A 26,208-nucleotide genomic window follows, 5' to 3' on the forward strand; every position below is an offset into this window, starting at 1 on the left:
GTACATCATCGAACCTACTCTGAAAGCCACTGTACAGTGCATAGTGAAATATGCAGCGTTGGAAATGCCGCGAGAAATTCATGTTTGAACATAAAAGCAGATGCGGGGAAACGTCATCCGCCAAGTCACAACGCGACGAAAATATTTGGTGAGTGATAGTGTCGGACGATCATCGAAGAAGATTGTGGTGTAAAAAAGGTGCAAGCGAAGACTTCTGGTTTCGCTGTTATATTTGAACACGAACGGCATCTGTGCAATGAATTCAATATGCAAGAGTCAATCGTGGTCAGAACGGGATTCTTTATAATTGTCAGTATATTATGTCGGAGCTGAGTGAACACGAACGTGGGAAAATTGTTGGGGCTTGTATGGTGGGTGCTTGCGCAACCAAGAGTGTCAACGTGTTTAGTGTTTAAAGAGCCACCGTATCGAAGATTTGTAGCGCATACACTAAATGTGGAAAAATGTCATCCACTAAGTCACAACGTGACGAAAGTGTGTGTTGAGTAATCGTGACGGACGGTCGTCGAAGAAGATTGTGGTCAAAAGTAAGACGACAACAGCTGCAAATGTCACTGCAGAACTGCATTTTTGCACTCGCTATCCCTGCAGCAACAAAACAACCCAAGGAGCTGGGAACTGCAGGGCGAGCTGGAGTTCCAAAACCCTCATCACTATTACAAACGCCCGCAACAGGAAAACGAGGTTTCGAAACCATAAAACCTATACTGTGGAGGAACGGAAGGAAGTCATTTGGTAGGATGAGTCTTGTTGAAAAATGTTTCCAACTTGTGACCGATTTTGTCTGGCGTATGTCGTCCCAAGCCCATCATGCAGACTGCTTGCTACCAAGAGTGAAATGTGCCTGGGGTTCGGTCATTATTTGGGCAGCAGTATTGTGGTATTTCATGGGCCCCATGGTTACTCTGCAAGATCGTATTACTGCCAAGGATTGTATGACCATTTTGACTGCTAAAGTCCATCCCAAGGCACAATATTTGTTCCCAAATGGTGATACTGTGTTCGCAGAGGTGAGATTGTGGCTCCGTCAACAATTCAGTCTGCGGTGACAGTGTCAACAAACTGGTCTCTCATTGGGAGAAATGTTTTCGTCGCCAGGGTGTCTATACTGAGAAATAAATATGTAAACGTGAAGAATAAAGATGTATATTGTTAATAACTTAATTTCAGAGGCATTACTTTTCAGCACTCCTCCTTATAACCGAGGCCGGCTAACTGTTCACAGTAATCATCACATAGGCGTTCTCTGAATATTTTCAACAGGTTTTCTCGAGAATAACATCTAAGTTCTTCTAAATGTTTCACGAGTTTTACAGACTTACGATTTAAGCACCGTTTTTCTAAAGTCTGTCTGTTGTGCCTACTCGATAAATATTCCAAAACTTGAAGCTACGGTCTAGAACTTTAAGGATACGAATGCGACATTGCAGTGCCCGTCTTATTCCGAATAATACGCAAAGTTCCCTTGGACATGCATGCAGCGTATACGGGTCCTACTGCCGATCTGGCACAAATTTTCATTGTCATTCCATTCTACAGCTGATGGTTTTCTATTTTCGAAATTGTCAAAACATTTAACGTATGTCTAGAGATTGTACTCGAGTCTTAATTCGTTTCGCTCTGCATATACACAGCACTTCCCCGAGACTCTCCAGGTAAATTTCAATATTCCATTCGGTTTCCCTGCTACAGATGTCGGCTGTTGTCTCTTTCCTTATCGCTATAAAAACTTACCTCCAATCTTATAAGGGGAAACTATTGGGCTCTCTGTTATGAATTTTATTTAGAATTTGTCCACTTTTAAATATAGTTGACATTCAGTGTAAATAGTGCGTCTTGTTTCCGTTCAAACATCTTTCTCTGTAAATTGTATTCAGCAAGAAAGCGTCTTTTGCATGCTGCACATAAATGTTTCACGCACTCAGATGCGTTTCTGCACTCCCCCCCCCCCCCTCCTTTTTTAAGTGTCTCCAGTGAGTGTGTTAGAATATTACATGAGGTTTCGTCGAAATATAAAACAATCCAGGTCTCCACCACTCACAACACGTATGCTTGAAGACAACAATCTAAATGTATCATTAACCAACAAATTTTTCGGCTGTCTGGAACATTTTGTGTCTGGAACATTTTGTGTCTGGAACATTTTGTGTCTGGAACATTTTGTGTCTGGAACATTTTGTGTCTGGAACATTTTGTGTCTGGAACATTTTGTGTCTGGAACATTTTGTGTCTGGAACATTTTGTGTCTGGAACATTTTGTGTCTGGAACATTTTGTGTCTGGAACATTTTGTGTCTGGAACATTTTGTGTCTGGAACATTTTGTGTCTGGAACATTTTGTGTCTGGAACATTTTGTGTCTGGAACATTTTGTGTCTGGAACATTTTGTGTCTGGAACATTTTGTGTCTGGAACATTTTGTGTCTGGAACATTTTGTGTCTGGAACATTTTGTGTCTGGAACATTTTGTGTCTGGAACATTTTGTGTCTGGAACATTTTGTGTCTGGAACATTTTGTGTCTGGAACATTTTGTGTCTGGAACATTTTGTGTCTGGAACATTTTGTGTCTGGAACATTTTGTGTCTGGAACATTTTGTGTCTGGAACATTTTGTGTCTGGAACATTTTGTGTCTGGAACATTTTGTGTCTGGAACATTTTGTGTCTGGAACATTTTGTGTCTGGAACATTTTGTGTCTGGAACATTTTGTGTCTGGAACATTTTGTGTCTGGAACATTTTGTGTCTGGAACATTTTGTGTCTGGAACATTTTGTGTCTGGAACATTTTGTGTCTGGAACATTTTGTGTCTGGAACATTTTGTGTCTGGAACATTTTGTGTCTGGAACATTTTGTGTCTGGAACATTTTGTGTCTGGAACATTTTGTGTCTGGAACATTTTGTGTCTGGAACATTTTGTGTCTGGAACATTTTGTGTCTGGAACATTTTGTGTCTGGAACATTTTGTGTCTGGAACATTTTGTGTCTGGAACATTTTGTGTCTGGAACATTTTGTGTCTGGAACATTTTGTGTCTGGAACATTTTGTGTCTGGAACATTTTGTGTCTGGAACATTTTGTGTCTGGAACATTTTGTGTCTGGAACATTTTGTGTCTGGAACATTTTGTGTCTGGAACATTTTGTGTCTGGAACATTTTGTGTCTGGAACATTTTGTGTTTTAAACATGATTAGAAATTACAACTTGATCGGTAGTTCTGCTTTTTTTGCGATTATCTGTATAGCACAACGCTGTGGAATTTGCTGATGCAACGATGATGTCTCATTTAAGATTTATAGCCGTTAGACAGCATTCTCCTTGCGGAAGGTTGATGTACCATACAGCCTATCTTGGGTAACTAGAGACAAAAGGGATTACGTGCTTTTTACATACAAACATTTTATTCGAATTATTTTTTTTTCTTGAGGGAAGGTAATGCAATGTGATTCCTTCACTGTGAAAATTACTGCCAATGTGGCACTGCTCTACACATCCAGCATTTATCGTGTTGATAATGCCATATCTAGGTAAAGTTATTCCGTTGTCTGTAATTAGATTTCTGCTACGGTTGGGCGAATATTTTCAGATTCGCTAGTAATCTTTTACGTCCTATATAACAGATCATCATCATACGTGACAGTTGTTTTTCCGAAGTTTTCGTTCTTCATTAAGTAGTGGATGGCGTAGTTAAAATGTTTAGATGGTAACCATTCTATTTGTTTGGACTCTAGCACTAAATTCATATTCAGGATCGACGTTTCCGACATCACTTCAGGTAAATGCAAGCATGATTGCCTTAACTCAGTCTCTCTAGTGACCTCGATGTCGACGACTCCTTAAACTCTAACCTCTGTTCTTCAAACAGATATTGTCCACATAATGTTTTTAACGCAATCATGTTTGTGGAAGAAGATATGATGCTGACTGCTAAAACGGCAGCATCTGAAACAAGCGGGCGCTGGGGGCAATTAGGGCAGGGTGTTTATGCTCCAGTATTGGCAATGAGTGCTCATACAGCATCGAAACAGCGCCGTACGGGTTGTGTTACAACTTACATACTACCCAGTCTGGACCAGGCACCTCCAACTGTAGTGTCTTGTCCAACAAATTGTGCTTCTTTGACGGCTAAATCGTATACAGTTGCTGGGTAATAGCAATATTTACCGTCATGCTGTCCCAACACAATTGTTGTATCTTTCGCCGCCAAATGATACACAGAAAACTGTTCTAAAAGTGATATTACGCGATGTCACAGTGATATACTGGCAGGATAAGGCTCCCTCCGAAGTTGCTCAAACTCCCAATTTGTCTGAAGTGGCTACTGCTGCCTGCATTGTCACCATAATCCCTTGAAAAGACGTCAGACAGAAAAGTAGTTTTCTGGTCTTCCCGGCGCTACATGTAGTCTTCACAAGAGAACTGCAGACTATTCAACGGGTTGTTATTGTTTGATACGTTTCACCCTTAGGGGCCAAGAGTGGCTCTTCTCCCCCCCCCCCCCCCCTCTCTCTCTCTCTCTCTCTCTCTCTCTCTCTCTCTCTCTCTCTCTCTCTCCCCCCCTCACCCCTCCTGGTACTCTGTTTCTGTTTTATTACTTATAATCATCGTATCAGTCAACTTGTGTTCTTTAAGCACTTCCTTGTAGCTAAAGCTATCCCGCATTGCTGTGTATAGATATTTTCCCCTTACATAAATTTCTTTCCAATCATCCCTGAGTTCTCTCACCCAGACGTTCGCTGTTAAGCGTACTGGGTTCCACATCTCCTCGCTCAAAATTTTGACGTTCATCCTCTTGATGATCCCCAAAGTCTCTCGATTCTCTTCTGTATCTTGCTTGAAATTAGTTCTACTCTTTCTTAAAATTCTTATCGTGATATTTGTATCCGAACTTCACCTTGTATATTCGCGCCACAAAGTCTTTTGTTTCATCTCCATCTAGTTACAGGCCCTCTCTAGCTCGAAGTTTCGTATAACAGGCCATGTCTGACTGTCGGCGTGTAACGTCACAGTTCGACGTTCCCCGACGGGTGCTTCTTTACATGGGTTGCCTTTTCAACAAATGTTTCTGCAATATTTGGTACCTGTTACATGCTCTTCTTCCTCCTCTGTAACTTACCTGTTGCTTTCTCCTGCAGACAGCGGAAGCTGTGTACGTTAGCCACTTCTTGAACTACAAGCAGCCTGTCGGTTTCTGTATTCACTCCCGTGCTCTGATTGTACGTTAGCTGTAAGCCAGCTTTGAGTGCAATTTCATCAGTTTTTCAGTACTGTGTCCGCATTTTTTCTTTGTCATATAGCAATGCCATATCGTCGAAAAAAATACTACTTTGGTGGTGTGTGTTATTTTGTATCCAAGTTGTACACTTTCAGTAGTAATAGTTTTGTTTACATCTCTCATCTGTCTGATCACTTCATCCAGAACCAGGTTTAATTAATTGATACCAACTAATGTAACCCTTCTTCTTTGCGAACTCCCGTAATTACTGGAAATCTTTCAGACACTGATCTCCTATACTTGATCCTATCTGTTGGAGCTTCCAGTGTCCCACTCTAATTCAAGTGGTACTGTGCCTAATCTTCGGACAAGAACATTTAACAACGTATTCCTGGTTACAAAATCGTAAGCCTTCGGAGAAACCATGGAGATGACTAATGCGTATTTACCTTTATGGTGATGGTTTCTAATACACTGCTGGCCACCGTAAATGCAACACCAAGAAAGACAAGAGGTAGCACAACAAAATTTATTTTGTAGATAACATGTTGACCAAGTATCAAATGATTACGTTTACAGACGTCTGTGACATGTGGTTCCTGCCAGAATCAGTAGCCAGAGTAGCCGCCATTGTTGGAGATAACCGCTGCCACACGTCTCGGCATTGAGTCAAAGAAACGTTGGATGTGTTCCTGGGGTACAGCAGCCCAAGCGGCTTCCACACGTTGCCAAAGATCATGTGGTGTGGTAGCTGGGGGTGTAATCTGGGTCACTCGTTGAGCAACCATGGACCACATGTTTTCTATCGGCGAAAGATCAGGAGAGCGAGCCGGCCAGGGAAGCAATTCAATCTGGTTATTGACGAAGAACCTTTGGACAATGCGTGCCACGTGTGGTCGCGCATTATCCTGTTGAAATATGGCTGTGGCCGAGCCCTGAAGGTAAGGAAGGACAACTGGCTCCAGCACCTCCGATATGTAGCGCCGGCTATTTAAAGTACCGGCAATGCGTACTAGAGGCGTGCGAGAGTAATATCCAATACCGCCCCATACCATAATATCCGGTGCAAGACCAGTGTGGCGGTGCATAATGCAGTTGTCCAGCATCCTCTCTCCACGGTGTCTCCACACTCGAATCCGACCATCGTGGTGCTACAGACAGAAGCGTGCCTCGTCAGTCAAGACAACGTCATTCCATTCTGCCGTCCACATCCGTCTGTCATCACACCATTGGCGACGGAGACGTCTGTGGTTCTGCGTCAATGGTAGACGAAGCAATGGACGTCTTGCGGACAGACCACTCTGCTGTAAACGGCGTCGAATGATACGCGCAGACACTGGATGATGCGTTACAGACGCAATGTGCTGTGCTATGGTTCGGGATGTCACTGAGCGATTCGTCACTGTCATGCGCACAATTTGCCTATCAGCACGTGCAGTGGTGCACCGAGGTGAATGTGATCGACCACGTCGGTCCGTCGTACCCTCCTGCATCCAACGGTCACATATCCGCATTACAGTTGTTTGGTTTCGTCGAACACGACTAGCGATTTCTCTGTATGATAATCCACAATCTCGGTAAGCCACTATCCTTCCTCTGTCGAACTCGGATACTTGATCAAAAGATGTTCGCTGTTGTCTACGAGGCATAACTGATCGTCTTGTGAAACAACCACAAGGTAAACACACGTGGCGAACGTACACTCGTCGAAATCGCCAAGCCTTAAATGGCGCTATGAGGTGGCGCCACAGGCGCGCGTGATGTGCGTCTGCGCTGAAATTCTAATCAGTTGCATATCTCATCGCTGCAAACTCATGGTGTAAACTTCACTTGATTCGGATGCTTCCTTCAGGGTGTTGCATTTACGGTGGCCAGCAGTGTACCTTAGTTGCCAGTTCTGTACGGTACCCTCTAAGTTAAGAGTGCGCTGCACGTACCTGGAGCACACTATTTCATTTGCATCCCCGCTGCCTCTACGGTGGTGATTCAGTGAATAAGTAGAGATTGGAAGTAACTATGCGGACCAAGATAATCAAACGTAAATACGCATTATTTCACATTTGAAAATTTTCTTGGACAATTACTTTCTTCCTTTGTCTACGTGTGTGTTGAGACACACACACACACACACACACACACACACACACACAGAGAGAGAGAGAGAGAGAGAGAGAGAGAGAGAGAGAGAGAGAGAGAGAGAGTGTTTTTATAAGATACACATAAAATGTATTTTTGAATTGCTAGTGGATTGTCAGCTTGCACAGTTGTGAGTAGGACGGGAAGCTCACTGCGATACCAGCTTTAGTTTCTTCTGGAGTGTATTTAGGCACACGACACGCACACGGCTCGATATGCTCTGCTGGGACGAAGCGTGCATGCGCTATGGGAAAGTCCTCTGACACTCGCTTTGTGTCCGTATAAGATGCATATCGGTTTCTACCTGCACGCCACTTATTTGAGTCTAGTGTTTCCGTTTGTACTTACTTGAAGTGCATATAAGAGACTGCTAGGTTGAGTACTCATTAACGCACTGAATAAAATTTATAGGAGTGTAGAAACAATTAGCTGACAGTTTTTGTGCAATCTGTACTGTAGGTATCATCGACCTAGTTTAGTGTGTCCATACCACTTGAAGTCGCTCTTGACAGTTACTTGTAGATGCTTTACGGTTCTTACTGTTTCTAGTGATTTATCGCCAATAGCGTACTCAAACATTAATGGACATGTTCACCTGTTTATGCTCAGTAGGTTAACTTTGTCAACGGGCAAATGCTAATCCCGCACTAGTCGGCGATACTCTGCAGGTCTTCCTGCATTTTGGTAATCTTTTCGCGTTGTAATCTTCCAACAGATAACAGCATCGTCCTCGGACAGCCTCACGGAGTTTCCGACGTTGTGCAGTCGATCGTTTGTGTGTGTATTGTAAACAGCAACGGACCTATAACTCTCCGTTAGGGTACCCCCAAAGCTAGTCTGACATATTTCGATGTCGGCCCGTTAAGAATGACGGGCTGAGTTCTATCAGCGAGGAGATCCTGAGTCCGCTCGTAAATCAGTATTTCGTAAGCTCATATTTTGTTGACTAATAAGTTGTGCGTAACTGTTGGAAACCTCGAGGAACAGGGCGTCAACCTGGCCGCTGTTATATACGGACCTCAGAGATTTCGTGGAGGAATGGAACTTCCAGAGCTCCAGAAGATCACTGTTTGCGGAATATATGTGGATTCTTGCAGAGATTGTTCAAAAAAGTTATGATAGGCGAGCATAAAACATATTTCAGATTTCAACAGATTGTCAGCAATATAGACCTATGCTTACGTGTCAGTCCCACGTCTCTTCTTGAAACCGAAGATTACCTGTTGATTTTTGCAATCGCATACTTCAAATGGACCACAAAGTACGCTTTGATAAGTCATGTGGTCTTTCAGAATAAATTTATTCGAACGGAAGGCTTTCCAGTCCACCATCACCCACATGACATTACATTGTTTCCTAGTATATCGGGCCGGCCGGAGTGGCCGTGCGGTTCTAGGCGCTACGGTCTGGAGCCGAGAGACCGCTACGGTCGCAGGTTCGAATCCTGCCTCGGGCATGGATGTGTGTGATGTCCTTAGGTTAGTTAGGTTTAATTAGTTGTAAGTTCTAGGCGACTGATGACCTCAGAAGTTAAGTTGCATAGTGCTCAGAGCCATTTGAGCCTAGAATATCGAGCGAAGCAATTTTTGCCGTTCGGAGAGGCAAGTGCTATTCCTATCTGGCGTACTTCATTGCTGGAACGATGTTTCGAAAGCGTCGAAAAAAAAATGCCAAATGACTTAAGATATCTGGTGGCAAAGTGCTATTTCGAAGGAAATATCACTGGCGACAAAATTGAATTGTAGAGCGTAAATTTTTTTTATGCTTCGTCAGTTGCTTAGTAGCAGCTACCGAATAGGGATTTTTTTTACTATAAACGGTTCTCGCACGCTATTCACTTCCTATGACGATCTGGAGAATTATTGTTGATGCAACTATGCTTGCTGTGTTAGGCATTGTCTTGTTGACCACAAAGCGTACTCTACTAAGTATTTGGCTTGTCATATTGTCAATGTTTCCCTCACATTCTTGCGTACTTATATTAATATTAGTATCCTTGAGTAGATCTCCACTTAACATAGTGGAGACCTAGTTTTGACATAACACATTATATATGCTCTTGGAAGGTCTGTGATCTTAATTTGCGACGTATTTGCCCACAGTCGGTGTTACAGTGTTTGCCGTTGCAGGTAAGACGTTAAACTGTGTTGTAAACAGAGATTAGTCAGCACAAAAATGAAGAGTCTTACTATTAATAACATTAAAGGGGCGGAAATGTTGGATTGCTATTAAATCGTCGTAAGTTGTACTACTTCAGATTTATTTCAAGGAACATAATTTATATTCCAAGGAACATAATTTATAGGTTGTACATTAATTACTATTATTAGATCTCCAGTGGTACATTAAATACCAAATTAAGTACAAAATGCCCTGTTTTATACCCTACTCCAATCGTAAATTCTATGAGGGTTCACTAATCCAGGGTTAAAGGGCTGCACATTTACAAGATGCTCGTATATGCAGTGCGTTATGGCCATCAGTTTTATTACATAGTTGTTTTATCTTTTGCTACAGCCGGGCGAGTCGGGGTACATCCGACTGAGTGGCAGTTCGGATGAGTCGTCAACAGACGCAGATGCGGACTACTTAGATGATAGTCCACCTTCCCCGTGCAATGTTGTCTTCGTTGGCGGAAACGTGCTCATCAACGGACGCTCAAACATGCGCAAAGAAAACAAGTCGCGCAAGGTGAGTGCCGTTCGAATACTTGCTCTTCCAATCAGTAAAGTGATTGTCTTTAATGATAACTTCAGAATGCTGCATGTAGATATATTGCTTATAATAGTAGATAAAATAGAGGATAATGTAGTTATATTGCAAGGAATTGAAAACATGAACTTTGCACTAATTTGTCTTTGACATCTCACTTCTCAGTCTTGTCGACATTTCCTACATATCGTGAACGACGCCTACAATTTGTGGTGTGTTACGAGGCTCGAGTGAGGTAGCTGGGTGACTAAAACTTAAATCTGGAGGAGCGAGGTTCGTCTCCTCTTGTGGCGATTGAGGTTCCTAGTGGGCGTGCTTTCCCCTACATCACGCCTGGCTAATGCTGGTTTGTTGCTTAAAGGGTCACTTTTCATTTCCTTCCTCGTCTCGACGTCGATGGAATATTCCTTCATTTTCCTTCAATGAGTCTGGAGAAGCACTCTGCTTTTCATTTCTTTCTCATAGGCTTTCTCGCCATTTTTGTGTGCCTATGCGCTTACCGCGACGTTCGCAATGGATGAAGGGAATACTATTGACATGGTTTGGCGGGGCTTCATTGGTGGTTTAACATTTTCCGCTTTAAGATGACGTCCAGCTGGTGCATAATTTGGGAACCAGTTAGTTTGTGCTTTCTAATTCGGTAATTCCGACAGAGTATGGCCCAGTTTCCTTGGTATTTTGGTCAGCAGTTTAGAAATTTGTTTTAAAACTGTTAGCCCTTAAATACCGCGTTGATCGTATTTTTAGAACCTATGTTTTTTGTTCGCCATTTTCTTAATTTGGCGTTCTTACGTTGTATTTATCTATTTATTTCGTATTGGGGCTTCAAATAAGATGGTTCAGCGTGCGTAACAACGCTGTTAACATTGCGGCAGCTGTCAGTTCATTCCACAGGACTGCCACGCAGCACAGAGTTTTGTAGAAGTGTAATTCAGAGCTCACTTTTGTGACCTAAGCTCCAGATAGTGACTGATTCAAAAGGCGTTCTTGTAACTACCTTCCAAACTTATCAGATAGTGTACCTCGAAGAAGTTTTCTTAAAGCTTCTGAATCATAATGCTCACCGGTTAGTTGTGTACCTGATGATAAATGCGCAGTAAGCGCCCTAGCGCGTTAAATAGAATGTGTTCACCTAAGCGACCATCCTCGAGCGCAACAACGGAATACTGTGTTTCAGTGGTCGGGAGATCTTAGCCTTTTATTAGGATCGTTAGGAGGTGTCAGATATCAATAAATATTCTCCACCCTCAAGGTGAGCAGCGTAAAGGCGAGGTGAGCAAGCGTTCAGGAGAAGTTATCAACAGTTACAACCTCTGGAGAGCATACGTCCTTCCAGTTGTATTCAAACCACTCAGTGTTACAAAATCGTGGACGGGCAATTTTGTCTTCTTGACAGTGCAACAAATTATGCTACTTCACAAACTGCATAAACAACTATTTTCGTAGGAAGAGCAATCAGTATTTGAGATGTAGAGAAAGGGCTGGTGCCGGTCTATAACGCTGATTGACGAGTGCAAAAGCGACAGAGGTAAAAATCAGAATACTGACACACACACACACACACACACACACACACACACACACACACACAATAGGGTATCAGTTAATTGATATCTCGCCTGAATATTTGATCCATTAATCGAAAATATTAAGTAGACAAAAATTTCTTGGAGCACTGTCATCGGCGCAGAAAGACAGACTACATCAAAATATTGCGCAGAAACATGAAGTCAATCCAGCTGGTCACTCGGAAATATATTTCAGGATGACATTGAGCAATGATGTAACTCTTTATGGGCCTGTAACGTAACCTTTTTAGAGCAAATTCTAAGCAGAGATGTCGGGAAAGAAACTTGGATGACAAATAGAAACGGTATGCCGTACCGGGCCTGGAGACGGGGCGTTTGCCTTTCACGGCTAACGCTCTCGTGAGTCATCTGAGTATGCGTCACGTACCGAATCAGATTCAGTGTCTGTACATCTTTCTTTCTCTTCCAGAGTTTACAGAAGTTACCTTGCATATATTACAGGAAAAAAAAAAGTAACAGGAATAGTTTAACCATATACAAACTATTTAGAGGCCCAGACGGAGTGTGTCCGCACTGTAGATACAGTGTGTCTGTTAATACTGGAGTTACCCAAATAAGGAATAAGTGACTACAGTATACCTAACAAGGAGAGGACGCACCTTGCGACTGATTTAGACGAACTTCTGTATACTAATAGGCCACTACAAAGTAAGTTTTAAAAAGTTTTGGACCAGGAGGAATCGTTGGCACACTCGACATTAAGTTAATTATGTCTATAAATGTTAGACCTAGTGATTTTGAATTGTTGCAGATATACGTGAAGAAATGTCGCGCTTTCTAGGGGCGTTTGGTGAGTGGTATGAGTTAATCATTGACGTGACCTCTAGTATGCGTGATTTCGCAACTTTAAGACCAGTTAAGGCAGAACGGATAGATAGCATTGCATCAGAACTCCTAAAATAATTGGGGAAAGTGTCAACGAAACAACTATTCAGATTGATGTGTAGAATGTGAGAGACTGACGATGTTCCATCAGACTTCCAGAAAAACATCATCCACACAATTCTGAAGATAGCTAGAACTGACAATCAGCTTAACAGCTCTTGCACCCAAGTTGCTGATAATAATAATAATAATAATAATAATATACAGAAGAATGGCAAAGAAAATAGATAATATAGTAAGTTTTTCCTTAGGACAGGCTCTGGAGAGGCAACTCTGGTGTTGCATTTGACAGTGGAAGCAAGACAGAAGAAAAATCAAGACACATTCATAGGATTTGTCGACCTGGAAAAAACGTTCGACAATGTGGTGCAAGTTGTTCGAAATTCTGTGAAAAATAGGCCTAGCTAATCTCTTCTATATAAAGACAAGTCGTAGTTTAAAGTTGTTACCAAAAATATTGAAAAGAACTCGACCAGTTTACTCTTTACGGCAGAGTGTGTGTTACTGTGAACAGTTCAGTGATAGGGTTGTTTGTATCAGAATCGACAGACAATGATAGGTGAAGTATAGATGCCGACATCGCAAGCTGAAGATGAAGGGATAGAGTAAGTATATAAGGATATTGAATGGGTAATACAGTACGTGAAGGGATATGAAAATCTAATAGTCGTGGGGGGCTGGAACGCAGTTATAGGGGAATAGTAGATGAAAAGGTTACAAGGGCTTGGAACAAAGAATGAAATAGAAGAGTAATTGCGTTCTGTAATAAATTTCAGCTAGTAATAGCGAATATTCTGTTCAAAAATCATGAGGAACTGGTATACTTTGAAAAGGCCGGGTGATATGGGAAGATTTCAGTTAGATTACATCATGGTCAGACAGATTTCGAAATCTGGTACTGGATTGTAAGGCTTATCAAGGATGAGATATAGACTCAAATCACAATGCAGTAGTGAAGAAGAGTAGACCGAAGTTTGAGTTTAGTCAGGAAATCAGTACGCAAAGGAGGATGCTACGGAAGTTCTAAGGAATGACGAGATGAGCTTGAGTTCTCTAAGGCTTTACATATAGCAATAGGGAATAGCTCAGTAGGCAGTACAGTTGAAGAAGAATGTACATCTCTAAAAAGGGCAATCACAGAAGTTGGAAAGAAAAACATACGTACAAAGAAGGTACCACCGAAGAAACCATCGCTAACATAAGAAATAATTCAGTTGATAAATGAAAGGATGACGTACAAAGACGCTCCGGGGAATTCAGGAATACAGAAATAAACGTCGCTGCGGAGTGAAATAAATACGAAATGCAGGGAAGCTAAGACAAAATGGCTGTATGAAGAATGTGAAGAAATCGAAAAAGAAATGATTGTCACGAGGACTGACTTAGCCTACTGGAAGATCAAACTAACCTTCGGTGAAATTGAGAGCAAGAGTGGTAACATTAAGAGTGCAACGGGAATTCCACTGTAAATGCAGTGGATAGATAGGTGGAAAGAGTACATCGAAGGCCTCTGAGGGGGGGGGGGGGGGGATATTTTCCTCGTGTCATAGAATAAGCAGGTGTTGATTTAGAAGAGGTAGGGGATCCAGTGTTAGAATAGGAATTAGAGAGAGAGCTTGGGGGTCTTAAGATAAAATAAGGCAGAATGGATAGATAACATTCCATCAGAATTTCTAAAGTTATTGAGGAAGTAGCTACAAAACAATTATTTACATTGGTGTATAGAATGTACGAGTCTGGTGACATACCATCTGACTTTCGGCAAAATTTCATCCATACACTTCCAAAGACTGCAAGAGCTGACAAGTGCGAGAATTGTTGCACAATCAGCTTAACATCTCATGAATCCAAGTTGCTGACAAGAATAATACACAGAAGAATGGAAGAAAAAATAGAGTATGTATTAAATGACGATCAGTTTGGCTTTAGGAAAGCTAAAGGCACCAGAGAGAAAATTCTAACATTGCCGTTGATAATGGAAGCAAGAGTAAAGAAAAATCATGACACTTTCATAGGATTTGTCAACCTGGAAAAAGCGTTCGACAATGTAAAATTGTGCAAGATGTTAGAAATTCCGAGTAAAATAGGGGTAAGCTATAGGGGAAGATGGGTAATATACAATATGTAAAAGAGCCAAGTGGGAATAGTAAGAGTGGATGACCAAGAACGAAATGCTTGGATTAAAAATGGTGTGAGAGAGAGGGATGCAGTCTTTTGCTTCTACTGTTCAATCTGGACATCGGAGAAGCAATGCTGGAAATAAAAGAAAGGTTCAGGAGTGGAATGAAAATTCGAGGTGAAAGGATATCAGTAACATGCTTTGCAGATGACATTATTATCCAGAATGAAAGTGAAGATGAATTACATGATATGCTGAATGGAATGAACAGTCTAATGAGTACAGAATATGGATTGAGAGTGAATTGAAGAAAGACAAAAGTAATGAGAAGTAGCAGAAATGAGAACAATGAGAAACTTTACATCAGGATTGATGGTCAAGAAATAGAAGTTCAGGAATTCAGCTACCTAGCCACCAAAATAACCAGTGACAGACAGAGCAAGGACGGCGTCAAAATCTGATTAGAACTAGCAAAAAGGGCATTCCTGGCCAAGAGAAGTCTAATAGTATCAAATATAGACCTTTGTTTGAGGAAGAAATTTCTGAGAATATACGTTTGGAGCACAGCATTGTATGAGATGTGGTGCTACAGTCGTCTGTTGAAAATTAGGTGGACTGATAAGGTAAGAAATGAGGAGGTTCTGCACAGAATTGGAGAGGAAAGGAATAGGAGAAATGACAGGATAATAGGACATCCTGTTGGGACATGAGGGAATGGCTTCCATGGTTTTTGAGGCCAAAAACTGTACAGGAAGACAGAAATTGGAATACGTTCAGCAAGTAATTGAGGATGTAGGTTGCAAGTGCTATTCTGAGATGAAGAGGTTGGCACAGGAGGGAATTAGTGGCAGGCCACATCAAACCAGTCAGGATACTGATGACTCAAAAGGATCTTGGAGGCTGTCTTTCCAATGCTGTTTATTCAAGCAAGTGGTGGTTTCCTTTTTCTGCACTGCCCCATCTTCACCATTGTGCCGAAGATTGAGACTGTGTGCGACTCTGTATAGCTTTATTTTTATGCTCAAACTATATCTCTCCCCCCCCGCTTTTCTCCACCTCGCCCTCTTAAAATTGCTTCTTCCATTTGGAGAAATTAAAACTGCTTTCACTTCCAGACTCTTAACCAGCCACTTCATCTGGTTTTGGAAAATCTTGAACACTGGTCATTCACAGCCACTCAAGTTTATACAAAACCTTCCTGTGCCAGTAATATCTCATATGTGAAATATTTTGTTACCCGAAAGACTTGATTACGTAGAGGAGGAATCCTAGACTGGATGGTATGCAGCCAGCCTTTCAACTCTGTCTTCTGGACCTCACTGACGAACATAGTATTGCTCATGGAACACATGTTGATATTCTGACAGCAGAAAGGTTGTAAGGTGTTATTCAGAGGTTTTCAGAGATGTTAGCTGCAGTTAGGCATTGAACTGAATTGATGGTGAGAAGTGAAAAATTTGTGCTGGACCGGGACTCAAACGAGGATCTCGTGCGTAACGCAAGTAGTAGCCTTAATCGCCGTAGTCCTCCAAGCATGCTTCCAATCCAACTCAAATTCCCAGCCTCTTACACACTGCTAATGTAGTGTGCCCTTGAACCCCTCACTTGCCATTTCAGATTTTCACAACAGATCGGGCTTTATGTGCATTTGTATTTCATGAAAAGGGACAGAATGCTTAGCAGCCTGTTGATCCACCCTTTTTGAACATAATGCAGTTTAGTGTTTCATGTGTCCTCAGCAAGTGTTGTAGTAGTAGTAGTAGTAGTAGTAGTAGTATATAACAAAATAATGAGCGACGAGTTGCACAAAACAAATTTAATTCCTTTACAGGTTTCGGGCACTTCGTGCCTTCCTTGAGAAGATTATACACTGATCAGCTATAACATCATGACCAACGATCTACTATCGATATAAACATGTACAGACGATGGCAGCGTCACCTGGCAAGGGATAACTGCTAGTCAGGCACACTTATGGTGCATGTAGTACTGGTGAGGGTACTGCCCATGTGCAGAAGGCAAGAAGGCGTGCAATCTATCTGAGTTTGACTGAGAGTGGATTATGATGGCCCAGAGGCTCGGTATGAGTATTTTGGAAACAGTGTGACTTGTTGGGTGTTGGAGGAGTGCTGCGGCAAGTTTCTCAAACACCTAGGTTAAACCACATCCAAACGTTGTGGGGTAGGGCAGCCACTTCTTGTTACAGATGTTGGATGTTGTAGGCTGGGCAAGCTGGTAAAACAGGGGCTGTGGCAGAACTGACATCAGACTATAATGCTTAGCAGGGTACAAGTGTGTCTGAAAACACATTGCATTGAACACTCCTGTTGATGGGCCTGTGCAACCCACAACCCATGAATGTGCCAATGTTAACACCACGACATCGGCAACTATGACTAAAATGGCCACATGACCGTTGGCATTAGACATCAGTGCAGTGGCAGAGCGGAGCATGGTCTGATGAATCCAGATACCTTCTTCATCATGCCAATGGTTGGGCACGAATCCATTGTGTTAGAGGGAACAGCCCTTTGACATCTGTAGTGTAGGCCAGAGACAAGCTGGCATTATTCTCTGGGGAACTTTCATGTGGGCATCCATGGGTACAGTGGAGCTTGTGCTAGGCACCATGAGAACCAAGGAGTAATGTACATTGGGTGCAGACCACATACACCATTTCTGATGATTGTGATTCCCAGTGGCAGTGGAGTTTTTCAACAAAACAGTGCACCAGTTTACGAGACCAGGAGTGTGGTGGAGTGGTTCAAGAAACACAGTGGTGAGTTCCAATTGATGAACTGGCCCCCCAACTTGCCAGATCTGAACCTGATCGAACACATCAGGGATGTGAGTGAATGTGGCGTCAGAGGTCATCGCTCCCTGCCCCTCCTCCCTGAATTTATGGGAAATAGGTGACTTGTGTATGCAGATTTGATGCCAACACCATTCAGTGACCTATCAAGGCCACTTTACTTCCTTTCCAAATGGGTCACCACTGTTACCTGTAACAAAGGTGGACATGCCGGCTGTTAGGTAGGTGGTCATAATGTTCTGGCTGATCAGTGTATCTGTTTCATTATTGGCAAGTGCCTTATTGAGGACTTTCACAAGTAATATGATAGGTATAACCTTCTAAATAAGGGCACTAGGTGCTCAAAACTGGCAAAGAAATTAAATATCATTAATGCAACTGGTTGCTTATTATTTCGTTATACTCAATACAGTGTCTTGATCCTGTGTTACATACGTAAGTCAAGTGCTTTATATTTTAAAGTGACAAATGTGTAATTTTTGAACCAGCAGACCATTCTTCACCTTTCTTGAGTGAAATATATTCAGATGAAAACGTTTTCTGTCAAATCCAAGGTACACACATGGGACAAGAATGCAGAACTTGGTCCGCAGATGTGATTTTCACCGCATCCAGCCGTCCTTAGGGTTACGTGTGAAAGTAAAATCAGCAGAGCACTACTGCACTGGTTTGCTCTAGATTCACTTATAACCACTGTATATGCACTAGATGTTTTCCTTACAACATAGTTGAAGTTGCTTGACAAAGAACACTTTATATGGAAGCACCCCCTCACATTCTTCCATTTGTGAGTAGAATAGGAAAGGGATGACTATCAGTGATCAAGGTACCCTGTACTATGCGGTCTATGTTGGCATGTACATTATGAATGTAAATGTGATTTTGAAATAGACTTGCAGGGACACACCCAAGACCACAGGTCAGAGCACTTCAAGAAGGCGACAGTTTGTTACCGAAATACTGTGAGGAAAGTGGAAACTTTCTACAATAACCTGAAAACATGCAATCATTCAACCACACTGAGAAAACATAATAAATCACATTGTTCACATCTTCATCATGAATTTGCAAATGAAGTAGAAAGAAATTACTGTGAAACCACTTGTATGGAAGTGCAGAACAACTAGTTACTTTGGGAAGTAACTTGGAGTAATAAAATAATTTCACATGGTTAGCACTACATCATTTGTCATCTACACTATGTTTATGTACGTAGTTGGCAATATAACTGTCAAATCTATAGAAGTCTCAGTAATGATACTTCATCTCAACTCCACAGCATTCAGATATTTCAGTCTTGCTTTTGAATGAGTCAGTATACGTGCAAACTACTTAAAAGATTGTTTGAGAAGTTTGGTACAGCTTTTCACAGTAGTGCATTCCATGCAGTTCACCTGTATTTTACTGTTGCACCCTGCATCCAGTAGCTCACCATTAATATAGTGGGTGGAAGGAACATCTGTCTACATGTGTTAAACTGCCATTACCGTGAACTGTATACAGCCTCAGACTATTTGAGTATTGCATCAAAGATAGTTGTCCTGCTGAAAATACAGTGAATACATACAGGAATTTTTTCCTCCCATGAAACTGCAGTGATATTGTACAGCTTTAGAGCACTCAAGAAAAATAAATAAATAAAAGAAAATAAAGGCTGTAATCACTGTGCAGGGCAACAGCATATGAAGGCTGTCCTTAACTGTATGATGTAGGTGTTGTAACATTGCAAACAGGAACAGAACCCTAGCTCACATTGATCTGTCTAGCAAAGGGCTAGATAAAATGGACACATGATGCTAACAAAATCTTCCCATTTCTGCCACAGGCTCAAAAGTGCTACAGCTGTGAAGCTGTATGACTTGGTTAATAACTGTGTGACTTGCAATTATACTAGATGGGATGGAGAAATGGCATAGTTCACACCCCTGTTCGCTTCATTTGGAAGACTAACATCAATAGGGTGCGCAACTTGATTTTTCAATTTTGTGCCGAAATCAAGGAATTTTACATTGGAAAAGAATTTCTGGCAGTTTGTACCTAACCTAATGCAGCCACTATCCATATAGCCACTTTTTTGTGGCTTCAGTGTGTAGCTTAGCAGAAATAGTGTGAACATCCTGTTCTCACAGGTGTTGCAAATAGTTTGAGATATGACAGAGTAGCCTTATGGATCATGCTTACCTTGCTGCATACTACAAGAACAGTGATAAATGTCAGTTTGTGATGGAAGAAAACATGCAAATCTATGGTGGTACTGTGTGTGTGTGTGTGTGTGTGTGTGTGTGTGTGTGTGTGTGTGTGTGTAACTGGCATGTTATAGGGCCCGTGGCACAGCGCAAGTTCTGCTAGCGGTTGAGACAGGTGCATACCTGCCCCATTTCTATCCTACTATGCATACACACAATAGTGGCAATTGTTTTGCAACTCTTCAGATTGCAGCAGTGAGAAAAAGTTTTAAACTTAGGACCAACAAGTGCTCTAATTCTCGTTGGGTTACCCAGCATTTTAAATTTAGAGTAAGTTTCTTTTAATTTATCACCACTTTAAAATTAAGACAAGTGAATTTAGAATTTTATTGCCATTTTAAGCTTGGGAGGAGAGTTGTTGATTCCAAACTTCATGTGTCTATTTGTGATTCCTGAGTGGTGGTGGTGAGGGGGAACTGTTTAAAGTTTGTTGTCAGAGGCGTAAAGTTGCAATCCAGACTGGCAATACTTAAGGATTAGGGCAAGTGAACTGTAATGCCTTAGGAAAACAGATGATTTTTTTTTTTTTAATTTTCGCCATCTTACACTTAGCACAAGTGACCTGGCAACCATGTAGGCTGCACCTGTCTTCCCAGATCCTCAATGTTGGATTCTGAAATCTGTGAACCATGCAGGCTCAGGTCAACCAACTTATCTTTCTGAATTCCACACAAAAAGGACAGTGCCTCATCTTGGTTTTTTTTTTTTTTTTTTTTTTTTTTTTCAATTTCCCTCCAATTTACACTTACGACAACTGTACTGCTTCCACAGTGACATCATTAGAGTGGGGAAAAAATACAGGAGCACAAATGGGCTATTTTGAGTTTCCCCATCCTTGCGATTTTTTGCATTGTGCAATTAACCTGTGTCAGAGTGGTGTGGTGGAAACTGCGCAACAGTCCGTGATGCTATAGGAGGAATCTGGCAACAGTGCAGGCTGCACACAAATTGGCTTAGCTGTGCTACTATTTGAATTTACCACCATTCTATACTTACGACAATTGGGGATAGGCCTGTTCTGATGCCTGAGGGTGTTGGTCATTGAAACTGTAGGATCTTGAAGACTTTACAATTGCCTCATGGGTATAGTTGCCCCTCTTACGTTATAGTACAGGTTGCCTATCTACATTACCGCTGCCTTCCAATGCACTCACCCTACCGCAGACACTCGTATCCCATCCCTGTTGGCTAGGATCTTTCATGACTGTTGGTATTATACCTTATTACACGGATGTGACTGTAACACCATTCCTTGTAGACACATGCAGTCTGCATTGATACATCAACAAATCAGGCAACTTCATTCAAGATGAGGTCATGGGTAAGTACAAACATGACAGCTTCTTTTTGCCATACTTTCAGACCCCTACAGTGATCCACCATACTGCATTTGCTCCATGCGACCAACTTCACATACATATTACTTCACTGTCATGATTTACATTAGTGGTGGAGGGCCTCTTCACCACTTGGTACCAGTTCCACTGCATTTACAGTGCTCCAAAGTGATCAGTGTGTTAAATGAATGACTATTATATTGTCCAGTGAACTTCTAACTTGTGTGGAGATGTTAAAACATGGATAACCCTATTATGCACGGTGCAGCAGAATGAAAGATTCATTGTGGGCACTTTCTGATTGTTTACGGAAGATGTATTACTGAATACCAGGCCATTTGGGATCCAAACAAAGTAACATTTTATTCAGTAGCACGTTAGGTAGGTAATTTTTCACACTTCAAGGGTAATATTCCATTGTGAAATTGAATCCTAGCTTTGGAATCTGTCATAGTATAAGTTAAGGTGTATCTGTATTATTGTTTTAAATGAGCCTAGTGCTAATATAGATCATCTGCAAACTTTTTATGTTAAAAACTGTGCGACGTCTTTCATTGTCTTTCGTTGTTTTGCCTTTTGTTGGATTTGTATTTCACTTAAATGCTCAGCAGCAGTTCGGCATGATGGATTGAATACGTTTCCCTTGTGTTATGTTACATTATCATTAAGACATCAGCACATGTATCCTTTTGAAAAATGTCCAGGATATCCAGAACACTACGTCAGCACATAGAAAGGCATAGAAATGAAAGCTGTAAAATGAATGTGCTTATTCTGCTGTACATTGAATGAAGCGTCTTGGAATTCAGACTTGAAAACGCGATGAAATGTCTAGCACACGTGGGAGAATATTGGACTGCTTCTAATTTAATACCAAAGAAGCAGTTGAACAGTAAACACAGTGGAAACCCAGATGGGTCATGATTTGTTCGTGAGCTGTGTTGCAAAGATTAATGACCAAATTATTATAAAGAGAAATTACAGTAACCCAAAATATATATTAATCGTCTCGACACTTTCAGAAATTCTCAAAGACAATTGAAAGTCATTGTAACTACTACTACTACTGCTACTTGGAGGTTTAAGTGACAGACGGTTTTCAAAACAGAACCAAAAATATTGCGTGGAAGAAAAGCCATCTCGGAAACACAGAATCACACGCATGCTTGACTTAAGGCTGTTGCGTCCGAGTAGGGTGCTGTGTTCGAAAGTCATAGTTATATGGTGTGGGAACCTTAGCAAAATCGTCAGTTATACAGCAAGTGCTGAATTTTTGCCCCTCTTCGGTGTTTCGAGTTACATAAAAAATTTGAAGAAAACACTGAAGTTTGTTCATTATTCGTTTGCCGTACGTAATGCAATTGCCATTGTGTGAAATTTAGAAGGAAATGCTTTAGTTCAATCGAAATATGACTGCGAGTGCCGCAGAAGCCGTTGTTCTGTATTAGGGAGCGACGCAGTGCACGCTGTTGGACTTCGTCTGGCAAATGGTCATTGTCACATAATATTCGAATCGATTCTTTCCCTATTGATCGCTGGACTGTACCTGAGGCTCTAAGGAAAGTTCTGCTTAGTAACAGCCATAGTTGAGTCAGAGAGATGATAACGCGAGATCGAATTTCCTTGTAGTCCTTCGCAGAGGGAGAATACTGAAATAATTAAACTTATAAAATAAAATTACATAAGCAGGATCTGGAACACAATTTGCGTGTCCCCTCTCATTTGTCAAAACAACTGGAAATTTTATTCGAACTGTTAATCTTTTTTGATGTCTGAGAGTCGATGGCCTACTTGCTAAGTGTCAAGACCTAGTGTTGGACCGCAGTGAGTGTTCAGATTTGTCACTGGTCGAGGAAATGAGCTGTAATAGGAGCGTGCCTTGTAACTCACTGCAGTAGTCAGAGGAACCGTCGGGTTGTCGACAGCTTCAGTTTTAGATTTGTTGTGGGAAAGATATGACACGTCTAAATACAGTCCCATATCAGCCGCAAAATTAACATTCTACACAACGTGGTAAGATATCTGCAGTATCTTCAGTTTGTTTTCATGATTTCGTGACATGTTGCCTCCGTCAGCAGATCCCGGCACAGGTTCTGTCTTCGTACCCGGCGTTGCAATAGCTGCACGGCAGCTGACATAGTATAACGGCAAGCCTGATACTGAAAATCTGCCGTTACTCAAATGAATTTTCACGGTTTATGCCCTGATGAGCGCTGGTTGTCGGAACCTTGTTTCGCCAGCGCATGCGCTTCACGCTAGTGGGTGACGCAGGAAGCGCGTATCTAATCAGCTGCAGGCAGGATGCTTGCTTCGTATTATCCGGCACAGCTTCCTTTGTTACGAAGTTGTCAACCGGCTTCCGTAACCAATAAACTTGTTTTTCTCCCTGAGTTGCTATATGATGCCAGAACAATATGCAGCAAATTTTCCTTGCAAGATGCTTGCTTATATTTTCCCACCGTGGCGAAGATTGCGAAACTACATCTACATAGTGATTCGCAGCATGTATAAAGTCTGTGGCAGAGGGTACCTTTTAATGCACCATATACACTGGTGCTCAAAATTAAAGCAATAAACCGCTATTTCCCCATCCTGTATCTAATTCACGATATAACCATACAAACTGTCAATAGATATCCGTATGATCGTGTTCTGCACGGAAGATGGCATTTTGTTCAATGGACAACCACGCCAACGACGACGTCAGGGCACCTATCAAACGGTGTAGTGTTTGAGAGATAGTCCCACATCGACAGTCGCTGTGTACATTGTCACAGACAGTGCAATATGGCACACAGAGGATTCCTACCAGACTCTGCGGTGGAGTGCCACAGAAAGAATGGAAGTAGACAGTCGCAAAATAATGTGGCCCAATGGCTTAACGTGAATCGTTCTCTTGTTTCTAGGCTGTGGCGACGGTTAATAGAGACCGAAACTGTATCCCGAAGAACAGAACACCTGATAACAAAGAGGGGACCGTTATTTGGCTGTACAGAAGGCTTTGCCAGAGTGGCTTTTATTGTCGGAGACCTGCTGTATACCTCTGACCTGTCTTCACAGAAAGGAAAGTCCAGAATTGAGTCGTCAAAATGCCTCCTGGACAGTCGAACAGTGGGCCAGTGTACTTTTCACGTGTGTGTCCCAATTTGGTCTGGAGAGTGATTCTCGATGGATTCTCAATTGGAGGAAATGTGGATCACAATTTCGGAATCCAAGCATTGTAGAGAGACCGATATGGGGAAGGATCCCTAATGGTGTGGGCAGGGATTATGTTGACGACTCGAACACCTCTTCATGAAATTGTATAGGTGAATTGGCAAGATTTAACTGCTGTCAAGTATCGTGACGAGATCTTGGGACCTCTTCCGGCTGTTGCGAGGTGCCGTCGGCCCAGACTTCGTATTGACGGACGATAATGCTGGATCTCATAGAGCACAGGGTGTTGTTTTTCTTGGAAACGAAACATATTGCACGCATGGCGTGGCTTGCTCGCTCTCCCGGCTTCAGTCTCATAGAGCGTGTCTGGGATGCACTAGGGAGACGGGTTGCATCCCATCAGCGTCCACCAACCACTCTCAAACACTTGAGAGCAGCTCTGCAGGAATAATGTGCGTCATTGCCTCAACATGGGATTGATGATAGCATTCCTAGCATCCCCCGTAGTTATCATGCCTGTATTGCTGCTAGAGGCGGGTACATCCTACATTGAGCACACTAACAAGTTGTCGGAATGTGTGTGCAAATCCTGTAAGTTGGAAAAGAAATTTTTTTTGTCTACCATTGTTTACGTTCTGTCTTCTTTACATTTTTTCGACTTTACTATCAACTGTTTACTCTGTTTTGTGCTAAAATAAACGCAACCTTGCAAAATTTCGTTTTTTGCTTTAATTTTTGGACACCATTGTATTAGTTTTTTCCAAAACATAAAAACGTGGAGAAGAAGAATGTTTGTAGTTTCTTCCCTGCGGGACGGATCATTAAGTTTCCCAAACAGGATGTAGTGAGATGTGCACCTTAGTGTCTGACAGTTAAGCATTTTCTACATTCACGTTACACACTCTTGCCATTCATAGAGGCATGTCTCTATAAACCCGATATCCATGGTGCCCAACTTGATATAGATCCTGTGCAACTGTGCGATACGGTTGTCCTTTATACAGCGTCTTGTAGGAGAACCGATGTTTCCCATTGTCATTCCAGTGGATCGGAGCCTTTAATTTCGTTTACGTACAACTGACCCTATGTGGTCGTTCCACTTCCTCTCTCTTCATTTCTCTTCACATTACTTCCAAATGTGCATCATCTGCAAAAAGCCAGCGATTGTGTCTAATACTGTCCGCTAAGTCAATGTATTCTGTGTGTCATACTTATGGCCAGATTAGTTTAGCTCTGAAATGATAGTTTTATGGGTATAAATTAATCTTTGCGTCGATAGTTGTCGATATTTTGCTTCTTCTATTTACGAATTTAGGCAACTGATTTTTAAAGACAGTTGCACGATAAGATTCTGCGTCTCTGCTTGTGAATGAATAGGTCGAACGGGAAACAGTAGTAGTTCCTTCGAGGAACTGTCCAGGGTGTTAAGAATTTTATCTCGGAGTGAGTAAGGGACTTAAGGGATTAGTGTACAACCTCTAATCTATCGAAGTGGATAAGATTACTTCGCTGTCTGCTGAAGGCACGTCTATCTCAATGGGAAATGTTAAAGTTTGCCGAAATTTAGATTTCGGTGCACAATGTTACGTATCATCTCCCAGCCTTCAGTAGGCCTGTAGGCTGGTCAGAACTCACATTCGGGACGACGGTGGTTCAAATTCCCGGTCTGGCCATCCAACTTCAGGTTTTCCGTGATTTCCTTCAGTTACTAGAGACAAATATCGAGGTTATTCTTTTGAAAAGTAGACGACGCGATATCGTTTTGTATTCTACCTCAATCCAAGCCTATGCACCATCTGTAATGACGTCGTCGTCTAAGTGACTTTAACTTCCTTGTAGACTGAACATTGCATTGCATTAAAAGGCAAGAATATATTGGAGGTGGTATTCTCTTGCCCTACTCTTCTGATTTGAGTCATTCGGACAGTTGTAGGAACTGTTTGATGTGAATTCCAGAACAGAGTGGAATTTGACAATTTCTAAAT

The 26,208-nt window shown here is 41.8% G+C and overlaps 1 protein-coding gene across 1 annotated transcript in view; it reads left to right on the top strand.

Annotated features, from left to right (window-relative positions):
- LOC124555369 overlaps positions 1–26,208 on the top strand; it is a 164,078-nt gene that overhangs the window by 106,396 nt on the left and 31,474 nt on the right. The window contains exon 2 of the mRNA XM_047129259.1: positions 9,885–10,058. Within this exon, the coding sequence (XP_046985215.1) occupies positions 9,885–10,058 (174 nt within the window). The remainder of the gene's footprint in view (positions 1–9,884; positions 10,059–26,208) is intronic.

The sequence above is a fragment of the Schistocerca americana genome, chromosome X, assembly GCF_021461395.2.
Source record: "Schistocerca americana isolate TAMUIC-IGC-003095 chromosome X, iqSchAmer2.1, whole genome shotgun sequence".
Taxonomy (NCBI): domain Eukaryota; kingdom Metazoa; phylum Arthropoda; class Insecta; order Orthoptera; family Acrididae; genus Schistocerca; species Schistocerca americana.